The sequence below is a fragment of the Polypterus senegalus genome, chromosome 7 (assembly GCF_016835505.1).
Source record: "Polypterus senegalus isolate Bchr_013 chromosome 7, ASM1683550v1, whole genome shotgun sequence".
NCBI lineage: Eukaryota > Metazoa > Chordata > Cladistia > Polypteriformes > Polypteridae > Polypterus > Polypterus senegalus.
In genome coordinates this window covers 31,562,300-31,580,198 of record NC_053160.1, presented here as the reverse complement: position 1 = coordinate 31,580,198, position 17,899 = coordinate 31,562,300, and the positions used below count along the sequence as shown (strand labels likewise).

General features: G+C 39.0%; 1 protein-coding gene across 2 annotated transcripts in view; it reads left to right on the top strand.

Annotated features, from left to right (window-relative positions):
• Positions 1 to 17,899, top strand: part of hexb (hexosaminidase B (beta polypeptide)) — a 49,350-nt gene that overhangs the window by 27,789 nt on the left and 3,662 nt on the right. The window contains exons 9-12 of one of the 2 annotated variants that reach the window (XM_039758439.1): positions 882 to 968; positions 2,478 to 2,550; positions 6,242 to 6,416; positions 16,765 to 16,855. In XM_039758439.1, coding sequence (XP_039614373.1) covers positions 882 to 968; positions 2,478 to 2,550; positions 6,242 to 6,416; positions 16,765 to 16,855 — 426 coding nt within the window. Of the gene's footprint in view, positions 1 to 881; positions 969 to 2,477; positions 2,551 to 6,241; positions 6,417 to 12,859; positions 13,044 to 16,764; positions 16,856 to 17,899 lie in introns of both variants that reach the window. The other variant, XM_039758438.1, reaches the window with a different exon arrangement.

Here is a 17,899-nt window from a genome sequence, read left to right as displayed (position 1 = left end):
CTGTATTCAATATAATGCATATTCTTTCAATACCTATTATCTTCCTTTATACATCGTCAGTTTAACAATAACGTGTAAACGTTGAACATGCCATGTAAATATAAAGACGTAATTTGAACAATAAGCTGCTACGTCCCTGTTGTGTTCCTGGTAATACATTTAATTTTTATTTATTTATTTTTTTAAATTTCCGCCATCATTATCATAATTAAATGTTGCTAAATGCAGTTTAACCTATTGCAACAAAGATTATATAATACTAATACTTTTTCTATGCTTAGGTGACTATAATTCTTTTTACTTAATCACATAATCTAGGTAATGTATATGTGATCATGAAAAAAATTCGACCTCTCTGAGAAAATATCATTTTAATATAAAGTTTAAATATAAATAGAAGTAAATGATTATTTATTTATATTATCAATTAGTTATAATATGAAACAAAGACATATATTTGAGAAATATTGTGCAACTGGAAGACCTTTTCCTCTATCTCAGTATACGAGAAAGTCGTGGGGAGCACACACCCAATGTTTTTTCTTTTATATAAATTAAATTTACTGTGTGTTTAACCTGCTTTTTGTGTTTTTGTACATAATGCATGTATTCTTTAACGTTTTCTGCTATTCATCATAGTTTTAAACTTGTGCAAATGCACTTAGTCTTTTATTCATGAATTATTCAAAAATCAAACTGAAATATATTTATCTTTGATTAATAAAATGAAAAACCTATAAACCTGTACATTTTTTCCCATAAGGAATTGGTTGTTTACCATCGAATTTGTCAGACTTAATTAATGAGTTGATTTTAAGAATGGTTATAAAAGCAGAAGAAACTTTAACCTAATTTACGTTATCTGTCTATGCTTTTCATAGGAAGTCAAACCCTGATATTCAAACGTTTATGGATAAACAAGGATTTGGGAAAGATTACAGCAAGCTGGAGTCATTCTACATCGCCAAGTAAGAATAACCAAATTTCTAAAATCTGAAAGTTCTTATGTTAAGCTTTCCCTTCATGCTTCCATTCTCTTAAATACTCAGGTTGTTTGTTAAACTAGGATAAGATTTGCTCCCTTTGTGTTTTTTACATTTTTCTATCCACCCATTTCCTTAGCCCACTGTTCTCCATTACAGCGTCTATTCCAGTTGTGTTCACACACCCGGGACAGCATGACAGTCCATCAAAGGGCGTACATTCTCACACTTGTTCACAGTCACACACATTGGGGAAATTCACCTGACATCTACATTTTAGGCTGTGAAAGGAAACCAAACTACCTAGAGAAATATTGTAAGGTCAAAGAGGAGAACATGAAAACTCAACAGAGACAACCAGAAGACACACTGAAGCTTTGTAGAAGCGGCTCTTTGACTACTGTCACTTTGACTTGTTTTTTGTTACGGAACCAAAAAAGTAAATGTTTTACTTTTTAAAATACACAGACTTTAAGGTTACTTTTTGATTCTGCCAAAATAACATTTACAGAAATACTCAAGATAGGAGATCACTGTAGAAATTTTGTGACTTAAACTATATGGTATTCATTGTAAGCTTTTTTTATGCATTTTGTTTATATACTTTATCATTGATCATGTCTATATAATTTTGCTCCTGGAAGCCAGTGAAGGGAAGACAAAACCGAGGTAATGTGCTCATGCTTCCTTGTGCCAGTTAAAAACCAAACAGAGGCATTTTGCACCAGCTGTAGGCGAGCAATCGAAGCCTATAATCTAGACAAAAGATTATAAAAGCACATATCACTGTTTCAAGGTTGCGTTTAGACAAAACAGGCTTGATTTTTGGCAGCCGCCTCAACTGGAAAAAGAAAGACTTTAACACTGCATTCACATGGCTATCAAGCTTTTACTTAAATTTGTGATCATGGATTTCTCATATTGAGCCACAGTCGAAGCAGGGAGTCCCGCTGGTGCCATTGGGTCTAAATAGCATGACTTTATAGAAAATTGAATGCCATCTAACTCCTTATGTCAGCAAGGCAATCAAGCTGGGGCTGGACAGAGCATGGACCAGGCTGTTTCTGAGGGAAATAAACCTGACAGTCGTCCGCATAAAGATGAAAGGAAATACTGTGTTTCTGGAAAATACTTTATAATGAAAGATACTGAAATTGCTTCTAATTCTATTGCTTTTAATTCCGAAAACCCTTTATACAATACTATACTGTAGATTATGGTGTTCATAGAAGCCAAATAAGTCAGAAACTGGGGTTGACAATTTATGCAACAGCATATTTTAGTTTTTCTAACCACAATATTTAAATGCGATAACTGAACTTTCAGTGAAATAGTCAGACTGTGCTTAAATGTAAATCACATGACCACATTTTTTTCTTAATTCCTGCACTTCAAACTCTTTTTGTACAGATATTTAAATATGTTACTTTACAGTCTCGTCTACAAGGAGGCATCGTGTAGCCTGCTAACTACTGTTATGTCTGTTGATATTAGGATTTTGGACATTGTTGCCCAAACTGGAAAAGGATATATGGTTTGGCAAGAAGTGTTTGATAATAATGTAAAGGTAAGTGAGCTTGCTTCTATAATGATTAAAATGTGTCTTTTATTTCATTCATCTAAATAATTGCATGATTTACTTTCCAGATTTTATAATCTTTTGGTACATCTCCTGGTCATGATTTTCTTCAGATTTCTGGCTCTGTTCCAGTAGGCTTGAAATCATTTACTCATCTAATCTATTTAAAATGCTTTCAGCTTCATTACCATTCATTATATTTTTCTTCTTTAAAGATATAAACAGTATAGATTTTGAGTGCTCCTCATCATTCCAAAGCAGCAGCTACACAAAGTAATTTTATTAAAGTCGTAGAATTACAGGCAGTCAAATTGGTTTGATTAGATTTTTGGGCATTGAACCTTGCGTAGTTAAGGTTTGCAGTCTAGCCATACGTTAGCCATGAGACGACACAATGACAAGGTGGCTTTTATTTTATTATCATGCTCTAACAGTTTTGGGAAATAAATAGAGAGTTACGCGTAGCTCCATCGTGTAATCCATGGATTTCCGTTGCTTTCCAGATGTGTCTGATTTACGGCTGCAGGTCATTTACAAACATAGCTCCACTCTCCTTTGTGAAACCAAACCGGGGTGAATTTGGCTAACTGCATGTCACCACAGAGCTGTATAATTAACACAGTAACATTGGCCACTGTTATGTTTCCAGTACTGCCTCCTTTGAGGAGAGTGGATCCACTGCAGCTCCTCAAAGCCTTCTTTCCCCAGTCATTTATCTCCACGATCAAGATCAACATTTCTTCAGCTTCTTTGAGAACAGTTTGATATTATGCCTGCCTTGCTTGAGTCATTGAATAGCTTGCCAAACCCTCTTAGACGCAGTCTAAACCTTATAGATTTACCTAACTCCCACACTGATGTGGTGATCACTGGCCCCTGCTGCACTTATCACCTTCTTGGCTAGTCTCTGCATTACAAGTAATATCAGGATGCTATCCTGTAAACTGTGAAGTCCTTTCTTAAACTTGGCAGCTTCTGGTATCACTGATTTCCACCATAAAATCCTAGGATCACTTCCATGACAGGGACTGACCACTATTGAACAAATACCACATAGAGTCCATATCCCTGATCTTTCTCATTGTCGATGTGCTGCCTGAGTACACTGGCATATCAGGTAAAGTGCTGAGCAACATTATGTTGTTAACACTATGCAGAAAAAAGGCAACCAAGTGCACCCCAGTACTAAAGGACATGCCCTGTTCTGACAGAGAACTAAACCTTTCTAGTTTTGAGAAGAGAGGGCTGTGTGTTAATCTAATCCAAGTCACCAGAATTCTCAAAGATACAGGCAGTCCCCGGGTTACGTACGAGATAGGGACTGTAGGTTTGTACTTAAGTTGAGTTTGTATGTAAGTCAGAACAGGTACATTATTTTAATAAATGCTATTGTTGACCGACTGTAACCAAGTGCTCTGCCAATGAATGATGGAGTTTCACCTCTGTCTGACCTTTTTACTATTTCTACTTTATTTTCAATGGTGATGGGTTTTCTCTTCTTTACTATATCACCAGCTCTTGCATCAGATTTGTGTTTCAGAGACATTGTTGAAGGGTGAAGACAAAAGGCTAGGGTGAGCTCTTCAGACCAGCGCTGTACACGTTACCACAGCAGGAAGGCACCTGTCATCAACACATCTGATGTACTTACAAGAGACAACTTGCTGCTATGTGCGCAACAGTACAAGCAGGCTTGCTATTGAGAATGAGTTGGTGCGGTGAGGGGGGGTTCATCACTCGGCCCAACACACAGTCACCTCCACTACAATATGCTGCCTGCAGCGTCCACCCACCGAGAACGAACACAGTGTGGCCAAAGGTGTGTAGTGGATCTCCCAACCCCAGTTCAACAGACAGCCATCCGAGGCACACTACAATGCTACACCCGCTGCTCCATTCACCCTCAGTGGCCTCCGTTCAGCCACAGCCAGGTCAACGCTTGCAGCAGTACCAGCCATGTGTGCTGGGTGGGCAGTAAAACACCCCCCTCTCCTCCATCCAGCCTGCGTCCAGTCAGGAGCAGTAGCTGCGGTGGCGTAGTGGGCGGGCAGCGAACCATCGTCCTGCACATGAGCGATAGCTGTGGTCCTGGTGACTATGGACCATGGATCACCGCTTGCCGCCGGGAGCCGCCTGAGGGACACTACACTGCGCAAGCAGCGAAATCACTCCCCTCCCACCATCGTTTGCAGCATCCCCAGGCCGAAGATGATGGAGCGGCAGTTACTGAGGCGCATGCGTCGCAGATGTGGATTTGTTCGTAAGTCGTAGCTTGGATGTCTGTAACCTGGGGACTACCTGTATTGGTAAAGTTGATCCAGCAGAATTCTTTCGCTTAAACAATAAATACCATACTCAAAGACAGTGATGTAAATTAAGGGGAAGTGCATTTAAGGCCGAAGGTGGGAAACACACACAGGGTTTTGGGAATCTGGAACGGACTACCAAATCCTGCTGTTGAAGCAGAAACATTAACAACATTTAAAAAATATATCCCAATGAGGTATTAGAACAGCTTCGCTATTAGCTAACCAAACCCACCCACTGATGAAATGAATGACCTCCTGTTGTTCAGGAAACGTCTTATGCTCTAGCATGGCAGTTCTTATGGACATTCTAGTCCAGAACTCTCCCAGTGGTAGCATGGTTATAAGAAAGTACTCTTTCAATTGCCAGACCCTTTATTTCTAAAAATGCTGAATATTTTAAATAAGTGTTGAACTTCTCTCCTCTGTAACTCAGATTCACATTGCATTGACTATCTTTTCCACCCGTAAAAATAACAAAAAGAAAAAATTCCCACCGAATAGCACCTAATATGGGACAGTTAATATACTGGCACTTGGGGGCCCCCACATGGGTGCAAACTCAAGAGCAGAAGAACATGACCACTGCCAATCAAGAGTTGCTGTATGTCGAGGCGAGTGTGACTGTATCATATAGATGCACTGTATGGGCAAAAGTATTAGGCCACCTGACCATTACACCAACAAGGACTTTGCATAGACTTTAATATGCAGTTGGTCCACCCTTTGCAGCTATAACAACTTACATTCTTCTTGGAAAGCTTTCCACAAGATTTTGGAGTGTTCCTGTGTGAATTTGTGCCCATTCATTCTGTAGAGCATTTATGAGGTCAGGTAGTGATATTGGACGAGAAGGCCTGACTCACAATCTCCATTCCAGTTCATCCCAAAGGAGAGACATTAAAATAAACTATGGGAACCACAGGTAGAAACTCACCCAGCTCTTACTGAGCAGTTAGTAAAAGGTAACTTTTTAATTTTTGTTATATGCTAGATTTGAAAGCCATCTCAAGTGATGGAAGTTACTTATTGTTTCTTTGAACAACACTAAGTCATCGAAAAAGAAAAAAAGAAAAATGAGTAGGAGGTTAATCATAGAGGGATATGTGTATAACATGACGGACTTGAGAAGGTGGACATCATTGTCTTTTTTTTATTAATTAAGTTTTAAATAAAAATGTGTTGTCCTTTAGGGCAGGAAGAGTTTAAATTTGGAACATATCAGATTTTTAAAATATCTGTTAACCCTGAAATTGGCTATAGCTGTTAAAAAAATATAATATACTCAAGTGTAACCACATAGTTTCCTAATTTAAGTGCCGCGCAATCATTACTGTAATGTAGTAGTACCTCCTGCCTTCTAATCTTTGCAGCTCAGACCTGATGCCGTAGTTGAAGTTTGGATGGAAAACAAAGTTGAGGAAGAGCTCAATAAGGTGACGTCAGCTGGGTTTCCCACCATCCTGTCGGCACCCTGGTACCTAGATTACATTAGCTATGGGCAGGACTGGCAGAAATACTACAGAGTTGAGCCTCTTAAATTTAATGGTTAGTAGATTTGCTTTATCGTTGTACTTGAAATGTAAATTGAACACCTAATAGTATGAAAGTTTTATATTTGTATAGAAATGCACACAATAATTGTGTGTTTTCAATAAATCAACTCAAAAATGTTGAATGGCACACAAAATATAACACAAAATCCATTTTGTCTTTTCCTTAAACAGTAAAAGTTACCTTTGATTAGGCTATCACAGCAAATGTCTTATTGCAAACCTCCACTAAATCAGGAAACATCTGTTATAACTGGACATAAATTTATTAAAGCTGACCACTGAAACATTAAAAATAAAATCTCGTATGCAGTGCTTTTATTTAAATCGTGTTAGATCTTTTCCTCGCTGTTGTACCAATACTTAATAGTAAAGTTTTAGTTTCAAGTTCATTTTAAAGAAGTTATTTAATATACATCTGTTTTTTCATACCTATTCGGCTTCCTCATTTTTCATTTTACTTTGTGTCGAGGGTTGATGATCTTATCCTTTGACCAGGAGTTACTTAAATTAACATTTACTCTGTCAGACCCACTAGTGTCGTCAGTAGTAAAAAACTGTTTAAGTAACTAGAAAAGTTGAAAAATCAAAATGGAAATCATGTTGCCTTTAAGTATTTACATAATAATTAAGACTAAAAGAGGGGAAAAAATACAATTCCGATGTAACACACTTACTGTACATGCTAGCCACATTGCAATTTAAATTTAGCAAACCCAGTTTTATCATTTCTGTATTAGCACCCAACATAGAATCTGTAGAATAGCGGCTTACTTAATTAAGGTAAGAGACGAGAATATGCAGCCACAGTGGGCTGGACAGCACAGGACTGAACTTGAAATGCACGACTTTAAGAGTACGAGTCGTCTTGCATCTGTTCTGTGCTTCCACTTAAAGGATAAATTCACTCTTTCACTACTGGGACACATTCCAAAGTCAAACCACAACAGGCGAAGCACAATCTAATCAAACGTGTATAGCATTTCGTAAAATGAACATGCAATAAAAACAGTCCAAAGTTACCAGGCAACGCCAGTCCGGTTCAGAGAGCCACAGAGATCAGCGAGTTGTTGATTTTTTTTTCTTTTCTTTGAAAGATTTTATTTGTCAAAACTCTCACATTTTCTGTTTAGACTTTTAAATGTTCTATAGGAAATAGACAAATATTAGTGCAATTCTCTGAGTGTGGCCATATTTTCAGGAGGAAACCTTTCTGTGTTGCTGTCCAGTAAGATGCTTTAATTGTTTGTCTCCTTTTTACTGTTTTTACAAACAAACCAGTTCACTTGTTAAAAAAAACAAAGCTTCATTTAAATGGGACCTCTGATTTGGAGATTCCCAGAGTAAACATATTGTATTCTCGTCTGTAACACTTTTTATGATTGGGATTGACTACCATGTTCTTCTTCCCTTTGTAAAGTCACACAATCTTAAGCATCATTGAAGCAGCAGGGAAAATCATTCAGCATTTCATCCTTAGGCCAGCTGTGGGGGGACACTTGCATTCACATCCTTCTGTTAGTCCATTCCTTTTTCAAACCTGCTTAGCATTGAGTACTGATGGTGGAGGTGGCAATGTTATATGTCACGAGTATTATTATCTTTTAGCTATTTCTACGTATATTTCAGATACAAGCGTTTGTTTTAAGACTGTTTTAAAGCCAGGATTTGTTCTTATCTTCTCTTAGTGTCATCATTTTCTGCATGGCATTCTGCATGACGGGACTAACTCTCATTTCTTAGGTTCTTTTCATGATATCATTTGGCTCTTGATATGCTGATTATACATTCTTGTATATGGCATTGTACCATCTACCTTACAGACTTGTCCACCTCAGTAAATTTTTGGAATGAACTTGGCAGTGGCTGTTAGTAATCTTTAATTTTATGTATGAATCTTATTTATTAAAGTTGGCTGGTGAAGTTCTATCAAATTTACTTGTTAACTGAAAACATTATGCTCATCCTGTCACTCACTCTGTTGACCACCATTGCTCACAGTGCAGGAGTTGAGTTATATTCAGATGTTGTGGTTGAGGCTCGTATAAAATCAGGTAATACCAGTGGAAAGGATAAATCAGCCGCTCTTCATTACACAGAAGAGCAGTGCATGGCAGTTCTGTATCAGTTTATTTACTGATTGTGCCTCAAACCATCTGAATTCATAAACTTCAGAGCTGCCCTCTGTCGTCCCGGGGGAAGTTTTGCCCTGTGCAAGCTCCTTCCCTTGGTTCTTCCCTCACGGAGGTGTCCTGGCTGCCCATTATATACAACCTATATGTGCCAATGGGAAAAAAGTGAGGCAAAATGATCCCTGGTAGATATACTGTAACATGTGACAGATGTTAAAGGGAATGAGCTGTCAGTATTTTAAATGTGTATTTGTTTCTGTTAAAGTTTAAGAATGTTAGACTGTTTTACGTCCAGGATAGCCTGAAGATGGGACAAGCATCTCTAGGACAGTTCATCAGCACACTTAGCTAGCAAGTCATTTCGTGGAACAACAGTTAATGGAGTCCCCTTCGCATGTTTTACATTATGTCTGCACCCACCTCCCTGTATTATCTCACACAGCCCTCAACATCTCAGCTGGTTTACCAAGTTTAAAGTCCAGCATGAAAACATACGCAATAAAAAAACACATTTGACATGTTAGCTGAATATGTGCTCCTTGTGCAGTGACTAGGAACATTTTTCTTTCTATCAGTGTACATTCACTGCACCTGCACATTATGTGATCCACCATGACGTGGGCTTCCTCCAGACTTTCTTCCAAGAGTCTCCAGTCTCCCTTCGACCAGTAAAAAACCTACCATTGCATGGAGACATTTGGGGGCTGCATGTTTCACTGAACATTTAAATGACAAGAAGTTGGCACAATCATTTATATTTATTTGGCAGATACCTTTATCTAAGAATATGTATGTCTCCTTAGTTAATATTTATTTTCTGAATTTAACAGAATGGGGAAAAAAATAAAGCCATGAACCATGTGACTTGTGCAAACGTTTGGGCATCCTGTGAATCAGTATTAGGTAACTCCTCTTTGGGCAGGAACTGCAGATTAGCAAGCTTCCTTGTAGTCCGCTAACAATTTGGTTGTTCATACTTTAGAAATGTATACTCACTTACAACATGTATATTCTTAGTTGTTCAGAAATGAAAGCTGTGCAGGCCATTCTAAAATGTTAAAATGAACTTTAAAATACTTCTGAAAAGAATTTGAAGTTCTGTTTTAGCTCATAGGCTTAATAAAATATCCAAACTCTCTTTTAGCTTTATCTTCTTCACTGAATATTAGCTTCTTGGGTATAGATACATGTAGTTGATTTCAGTCTTTCTTCTATTTGCACAATATCCCTTTTCTCACAGTCTCTATGACACAACCCCAACATATACAGTAAATCCCCCAGCCCTTGTGTGTAACAGCTATTGGTCCACAACAATTTGTTCTGAAGTGTTTCCATAAATAAACTTTGATGTTTGAGATCCTCAGGATAATTCTTTAATGCAGCAGAGCACATCTGGGTAAACCGCACTGTAATTGAGATGTGTGGACCATGACTACGGGGGCAACCAAACCTGTCTACAGACCATCTGTCATAATGTATAGGTTTTCCCTTTCATGTCGGCTGAGTTTCCATGCAGTTTTATCAGAGTGTGTGTCTACCTCAGTATGGACAGTGTGGTGCTGTGACTGAGGCCCTCGACTGTAAGCCACAAGGCTGCCAGCTTCCCAATTCCACCTCATTGTGTGACTGTAAAAATATCTGTAAGTAGTTGGAACGTCCTTTTGTTGTAAAGCTGGCATTGCAGAACACAACTTCAGAGACCATGCCATGCTTAACAACTGCTGCCTTGAAGACATCTAATTATAGTGCTGTTAGAAAGTTTCTGCCCCCTTCTGATAATCCTCTGTTTTCAGATATTTGTTAAAATGAATGGCTTCAGATTTTCATGCAAAAATATTAGCTAAAGGGAACCAGAGTAAACATATGACATGTTTTTAAATTACTACTTAACATATTTAAGTAACAAAGTTATCCAAGTTGTTATTGTCTTTGTGAAAAGGTACTTGCTGTCTTAGTTACTTTACTCACTGAAACAGCTGGCCTAAGTCAAATAATAACTGAACTGTCGGAACAAAGCTTACATGTTTGTAGTCGGCCCTGTTGAATCTAAACCTCACCAAATACTGACCCTTACCATCAGAGTAACGTCACCACAAGGCTTCTAGAACGGGGTGGGCAATGTTGGTCCTGGAGGGCCGCAGTGGCTACAGGTTTTTGTTCCAACCAAGTTTCTTAATTGCTGATGAAGCTCCTATTGCTTAAGTGACATTTTGATGCTTCATTTTAGTGGTCTCACTTGTTAAGGTTCCCAATCCTTAACTGCTTATTTCAATCTTAAACAGCTGCATTCACTATTTTAATGGCTCCTTATTAGAAATAAGATGTAAATGAGAAAGCAGCCAGCAGTTCTCCATCTATCTTATTTCGATTTACATCTCAGTGTTCATCATGCACTGTTTGATTTATTAAAACACTTAATAGAAAATGTGACAAACTGAAAATGATCCATTTTAGGCTTCAAGTCATTTTGATGATATCCTTGTAAAGGAAAAAAATCTACGATATAAGAACCTACTATTGCAGACTAACCAGACATAAAATTAAATAAGGTCTGAGATTGGCAAGGATTGGTTTATAATTAAGCAAAAGGGTTGGAATGAAAACCTGCAGCCACTATGGCTCTCCAGGACCAACATTGCCCACCCCTGTTCTAGAAGAACACTATGTCTTGATCAAAGGAAATTCTAGAAGAAATAAGAAAAAAGATGGTTAAAACTTAACCAATCAGGAAAGGTTTGCAAAGCCATTTCTAAGGCCCTGGAACTTGACTGCACACGAGTGAGAGCCATTCACTCCAACTGGAGAACATTTGTCAAATCCCAGGACTGACAGAATGTCTTCCTTTGTAAAGATTTTGTACAGAACTTGTCTGTCAGTCCAAGGGTTTGTGGTTTGTCTCCTTTGTGGGGCATTTGTGTACATTTTGGGACATGTAAGATATATTTTGAAATTTTAAGGTAAGGCCCCCTTTCTACCTGTGAAGTTTGGGGTGAGGCTGCCTGGGGTGAGGCCTGGTTTGTGTTTGAATGCACTCATTTCATAACACCCTTCAAATGCTGCATTTTATCTGATGCCATTCATTATGTAAAATATGCAAAGACAGAGAATGGAAGGACTGAGGCAATTACACAACACCCTTTCAGTTTCTCAGCATAGTTTCAAATTTCCTATTGTACCAAAAAAGTTTGGCAAACAATCACCTTGGAACTCACAAGAATAAGAATTAATTCATTGCATGAGCGCAAATAAAACAATATTGAGACTTCTTTAATATAACCAGGCAGTATCTGCTGCCATCCTTGTGATCTCTGCTTTCGTTTGCACTGGTGTGGAAAAAAGAATGTTCTTTGTAAAGCTTGTAGCTGTTTGTCGTGGACAACAGAGATGCATGTGTTGTACTTTCGGCCCAGCGCTCATTGGTAGTCAACTCTTGCAGACTCGGAAGCCTACTTCTACAACCTGCAGTTTTTTGTCATGAAGACAGATTGCAGATTACAATGGCTGAGTTGCTGAGGATGTCGCACTGCATGACTGGAAATCAAAGGTAAGCCATGACTACCCATGGCTCACTAAGATTTTGTTAAAGAAGCCTACTGTGGATAAAAAGCAGGAGCCACATATGCAGTCATCTTTCTGGTCTTTCATATCTTGTCTTGACCTCAACAGTTCTACTTCCATTTCTTAATGATGTCCAATTTGTATAATCAGACACCTTTTTGTATTTGTTTCCCACTTTGCTTATCTTTATGTTCAAAGCCATGGTCAGCTGTTAATAGGAGCCTTTGGTTCATTGAGTGGTTAGGATCCAAGAATTTAGTTGGCAATGGAATTGTTCTCCTGTTAATTTATGGCCTAACAAGTCAATCAGGTATTAATGATTCAACTGGACGGATGCCTAAACTTTTGTGCATGCTGCATTCATGGTTTTATTTTTCAGTCAGTTAAATTCAGTCAATAAATCTGTTTTAATCAATCAAAGTTTTCACTGGCTTCTTTTTAGTTAGACACACAATACAGCATGGACTTTGCAACATGGATGAAATAGAAATCACAAACATGTTGTTTGCATCACCAGTTATGGAGGGAGTCCTGTTCTGGTTGGAAGTATTTTTTAACTCTTAATGCTTTTTAATGTCACCAGTTCAGTGGAGTCACAAGGCCAAATGGGAGATGACCGGAAGGACTGATTGAAGTGCAAGCATTTAATTTTGGATTGAAATGACGACACATGGCTTGATCTGTCATGAAAAAACTTGCCTTTCATAACAAGTGCACATAATCCCCATTGTTCACTTTCTGTCTCTAGTTAAAGTTAGACACAGTTGTTCATGTATGGAAGGGCAGCGGGGACCAACAGTACAAGATGGAAATGGCAGCTGTTACTGCTGCTGGCTTTCAAACTCTTCTTTCATCTCCTTGGTACCTGAACGTCATCTCTTATGGGCAAGACTGGCAGCAGATCTACAAAGTTGATCCACGCAGTTTCAACGGTGTGTTGGGTTTGTCTTTTTTTATTCCTCTGTTACAAGCTGCTTTAGCCTTAGAAGAGCTCATAGTTACGCAAGTAGAACTGTCATGAGAACACTGCTCTGCTTAAAGTGTCACCCGTAAACTCGGAAGCAGTTCTTTTAAACATTTAGCTCTTCTCTCTCCTCAGCCTTCTAAATCTGATAACAGTCAGCACATCAGGCCTCCTCGCAGAAAGCCATGCATTGGCAAACACAGACAGACAGTTATGGTCTCTCTTGTTGATGCAACAGTGGAAGGCAGCAGAAAACCAAAAAACTCCAGCTGGCAGAAAGCTGGAGAAAATAAACCTCTACAGCAGGGAGGTCAAACTCCGGTCCTAGTGAGTAGCCCATTACTGCTGAGGTTGACAGCCATGTTGTAAGAAACTCCAAGGCCAAAAGACAAGAGAGCCCCTGTGGGCATTTTACAGCATTTAAATGTACTCCAGTGATCCAGTATGGTTTTGATTGGCCATCCTGGAAGATTTGAATGCAGCAGGACTCATCAGTAGCAGTTGCAGTCATCACTAGCTCAGCAACAAACAAAGCGCTGAGTGCTCTGACCAGGTGGCACTGGCACTGGATGCCACCACAGAAAACCAGCAAAAAAACCAACAGTGATATGCAGAAATCTTTGAAGTATCTGACAGCGCAGTACCAGTTATAGTCTACAGTGCAGTCCATAAGTGGCACAACTGCTAATAGTGTGGCTCGACTGGCCAAGCATACTGGTTTTGAAATGAAACTAAGAGCTTTTAGCATTAAATTGAGGGTATTTACATAAAAAATGGAGTTGTCTTAACCGTCTTATTTAAACTAAATATTATTTAAATTAAATCTCCTAAAAAGCAGGTCACTTGCAATTAAGGCAGTTAGCAGCAAACGCTGCTCACGGATTAAGGCTCGGAATGAAAACCTCCAGTGCAGACCTCCAGATGCATGTCTTTATTTTTGTTTTTGCTTGTTTTGTTTTTTGTCTTGATGTACCTGTGCTAATTATATGTTTGTAACTTTTATTGTCTCTTTCTTGCCTTTTATACTGTATATAAATCACTTTGGTTAACATGTTTTAAAACATCCATTATCCAACCCGCTATATCCTAACTACAGGGTCACGGGGGTCTGCTGGAGCCAATCCCAGCTAACACAGGGCGCAAGGCAGGAAACAAATCCCGGGCAGGGCGCCAGCCCACCGCAGGGCACACACACCAAGCACACACTAGGGACAATTTAGGATCGCCAATGCACCTAACCTGCATGTCTTTGGACCGTGGGAGGAAACCCATGTAGACACGGGGAGAACATGCAAGCTCCACGCAGGGAGAACCTGGGAAGTGAACCCGGGTCTCCTAACTGCGAGGCGGCAGCGCTACCCACCGTGCCACCCTGTTTTAAAACATGCTTTATAAATACAATTTGGAAGTGTGCACATGCACTTAGGTTAGGGGTCTCCAACTCCAGTCCTGGAGGACTACTGTGGCTGCAGGTTTTCATTCTAACCCTTTTCTTAATTAGTGACCACATTTTACTTCTAAATAACTCTTTGCCTTAATTTTAATTGCTGCACAACTTAAGACTCAGGCCCCTTAATTATTTTTTTTCCTTAATTAGCAACCAAACAATATTAAGATACAAAATAAAGCAACATATAAACAACAACCCGCGTCCATCACATAGTAACTGAAAATAAAGAAAGGTGAAGGCCTCAGTAATGTTGATTTGCTCAAGTGCACAAAACATTTCGACAGCACTCTTAAAAAATAAAAGCAACAGTTCTGAAAATGTCTGCCATGGCAGAATGAGCGGCATGGAATTAAATAACGGTTTATTTAAGAATAGGAATTGGCTTCAAATTAAGAAAGTGAATGAAGGTTGGAGTTTGAGGCCCCAACTTAGTTGGTCATCTGTTGGCTCACTTCACATCAAATTTATATTTAGGTGCCATTTACGGAAAAAAGAATCAATTCAGTGGCCAGAGTCTCAAGAAAAGTCAATTAAATAAACGGACATAGCAGCAAAAACTGGTCATTAATTAAGAAAAGAGCTCTCCGGGACTAGAGTTGGAGACTCTGACTTGGACTATGTTCACACAAATACATTTACATTTAAAACCGCAGACATTAGTCTTCATTGTTGCCTTTCACTACCCTGCCCTGTTTAACCCCAAAACACAGAGACTTTTGAAACCGCTTTCCCAAGTCGTGTATTTCTGTAAACGGCCATTTGCTGTTGCTATGGTGAAAACATCGTTTTGAAAAGGCAGACTCTAATTGTGCTCTGATTTGTTGAAGCTTATTACAACAGCAACCTTTATTTCTATAGCACATTTTCATACAAATAATGTAGCTCAAAGTGCTTTACATGATGAAGAAAGAGAAAAAAGACAAAGTAAGAATTAAAATAAGATTACACTAATTAACATAGAATCAAAGTAAGGTCCGATGGCCAGGTAGGACAGAAAAAACAAAAAATTCCAGACGGCTGGAGAAAAAATAAAATCTGCAGTGGTTCCAGGCCACGAGACCGCCCAGTCCCCTCTTAGCATTCTACCTGACATTACGTGGCCCTCCTCTGATTGGATCCTGGTCATCATAACATCTCATTCTGATTGGCCACACTCCTTGACAGAAAACCAGATTCCAATGTAGTGTACATAAAGGAGTTCATTTTCAGGCTGTTTGTTGTGTTGCTTACCTTTAGGCATCAGAATTGCATTTTATGCAGTTGAAATGTGACACACGTGCACAAAAGGCAAATAATTTACTGGCAACTATGGTTTTGTGATAAATACCATGACTCGCGGCGTAATCATTCCTGTTTTGGCTAAAGCACACATGCCCAGGGTGTCTTATACAGCAGCTACATCTTATGCATTTTAAGCCATTTTACTTTAGGTGAAGATACTTTGAAAATGATGCGAAAACATGAGTGTAGACAGAGATGGTTTTTATTGTATAACTACTTTTTAATAAAAATGTAATACTGGGGATGTAGCCTTAGACACTGTGTGTGGAAAAGTTGCAGCTCCGCATTGTTCCTCTGATCTCCATCTTTCTTTAATCTGTGCACTGGTCAAGGCTTCCTTCCATCAACCCCTGCTGGGAATTGTCACACTGCCACGGGTTCGTCCCAATAAAGGACCTGCTTACTGAACAGCAACAGCCAGCAAGACTTTACTCTCAAATAGCCGAGTGACAGCAGTGATTTCACTTTTATGCGGGCCACGAAAAACCACGAATATGAAGCGGAGACGAGACTTGGCTAACTTCACACTGCGCCTAACCTGAACAGTGACAGTATTAGCAATCACCATCACACTCCTCATCATCACTGAGGTGACCCCTCATTGTGGGGCTCCAATTTGTTTTCTATGAAGCCCTCCACCCTTTTTCTCGAAATTCTCCTCATTTTAAAGGATGCGCTCTGCTTCCTAGCTATACGGTCATAGAACATTTGTGGTGCAAATGTGTTCGTCTGATGTGCTAGAGTGACAAATGAATGAAGAAAAATAAAAGCACTGCATAGGTGCCATTTATAAACACCTTTTTTTTTTAAATCCAGCCAGTAGTTCATTCGATTAAATGGTTTGCTTTCACCAAAAGTCAAAATGACTGGTCCTTTATAAAGTGTTGACAGTATTCATGTCTTCCATTCTCAGACATCTCCTTTTTTAACTGCTGTGTTCCTAAATTTCAAACCATAGGGACGGATGAGCAGAAGAAGCTGGTGATTGGAGGAGAGGCCTGTCTCTGGGGGGAGTATGTGGACGCCACCAACCTCATGCCAAGGCTCTGGTACTGTTGTCTTCTCTTTTCATAATTGTCTTTCAGTCAAATAGAAATGTCAGTTTGCTATTAGGCCTTGTAATTTGATGTCAAAATCCCGTATATTAAACAACCTGACTGTGGAACATTATGGCCCCAGTCCCATCTACACTCTCTGCTGTCATCTTGAGGATAATTTCATTTATTTCTCATGTAAACTCGCTCAAACTCGGCTCCAAAGTCCAGCCTTTCAGAAATGTGCGCTCTTGCAGTTTTGTGGGTGCCTTTCTGTGTGTGGTGGATTCTCTATCTGCTATTCCAGCTACAAAAAAGGCTTCAAGTGGGACAAAGGCTTTACTTCAAAGATCACCCCAGCAGAGTTGATGTTAATATTTACATTCATTATGAGAAGAAAGGCAGTGAGCCGCACTCGGTCTTTAGCAGTTGTTTGTTCACATCAGCAGGAGTAGTCACAGATATATTAATAAGCAGATGAGGAATTGCTAAGGCACGGCCAATCAACAGGCCTTCTGATGACATGATAGCTCCATGAATGGACCAGGCACGATGATGGGAAATGCACTCTGGAGAAGGGTTTCATCACCTCAAAGCCATACCATCAAACACCAATCACACCACAAATAATTATTTTATACCAACCTTCTAGGAAAACTCCATTGGTATTCAGCAGAACAAACACGAGGGCAAGCAGGGACTAGAACAATATAGAGTACTAATGTATTAAACAATCGATGAAAGTAGGTGAAACAATTGAGAGATAGAATTTATATATGTAATTCAATGTAACAACACTAGAGAAGAAATACAGTATATATAATGATAATCACATGAAAAACAAAGTACATTACAATGAAAATCCGATAACACCAGAAATATAAATCCTGATGCGCTGATCCGGCCAACGTGTTTTGAGGATTCACTTCTTCCTCATGTTACGTGATTCTCAACTTTATGATATAATTTCTATTATTGTGGACTGATTTGCTTCATTTGTGGCTCACCCTTTTATGTTTATCTGTATTATAGTGATCTTTCAGGTCATATTGACCTTGT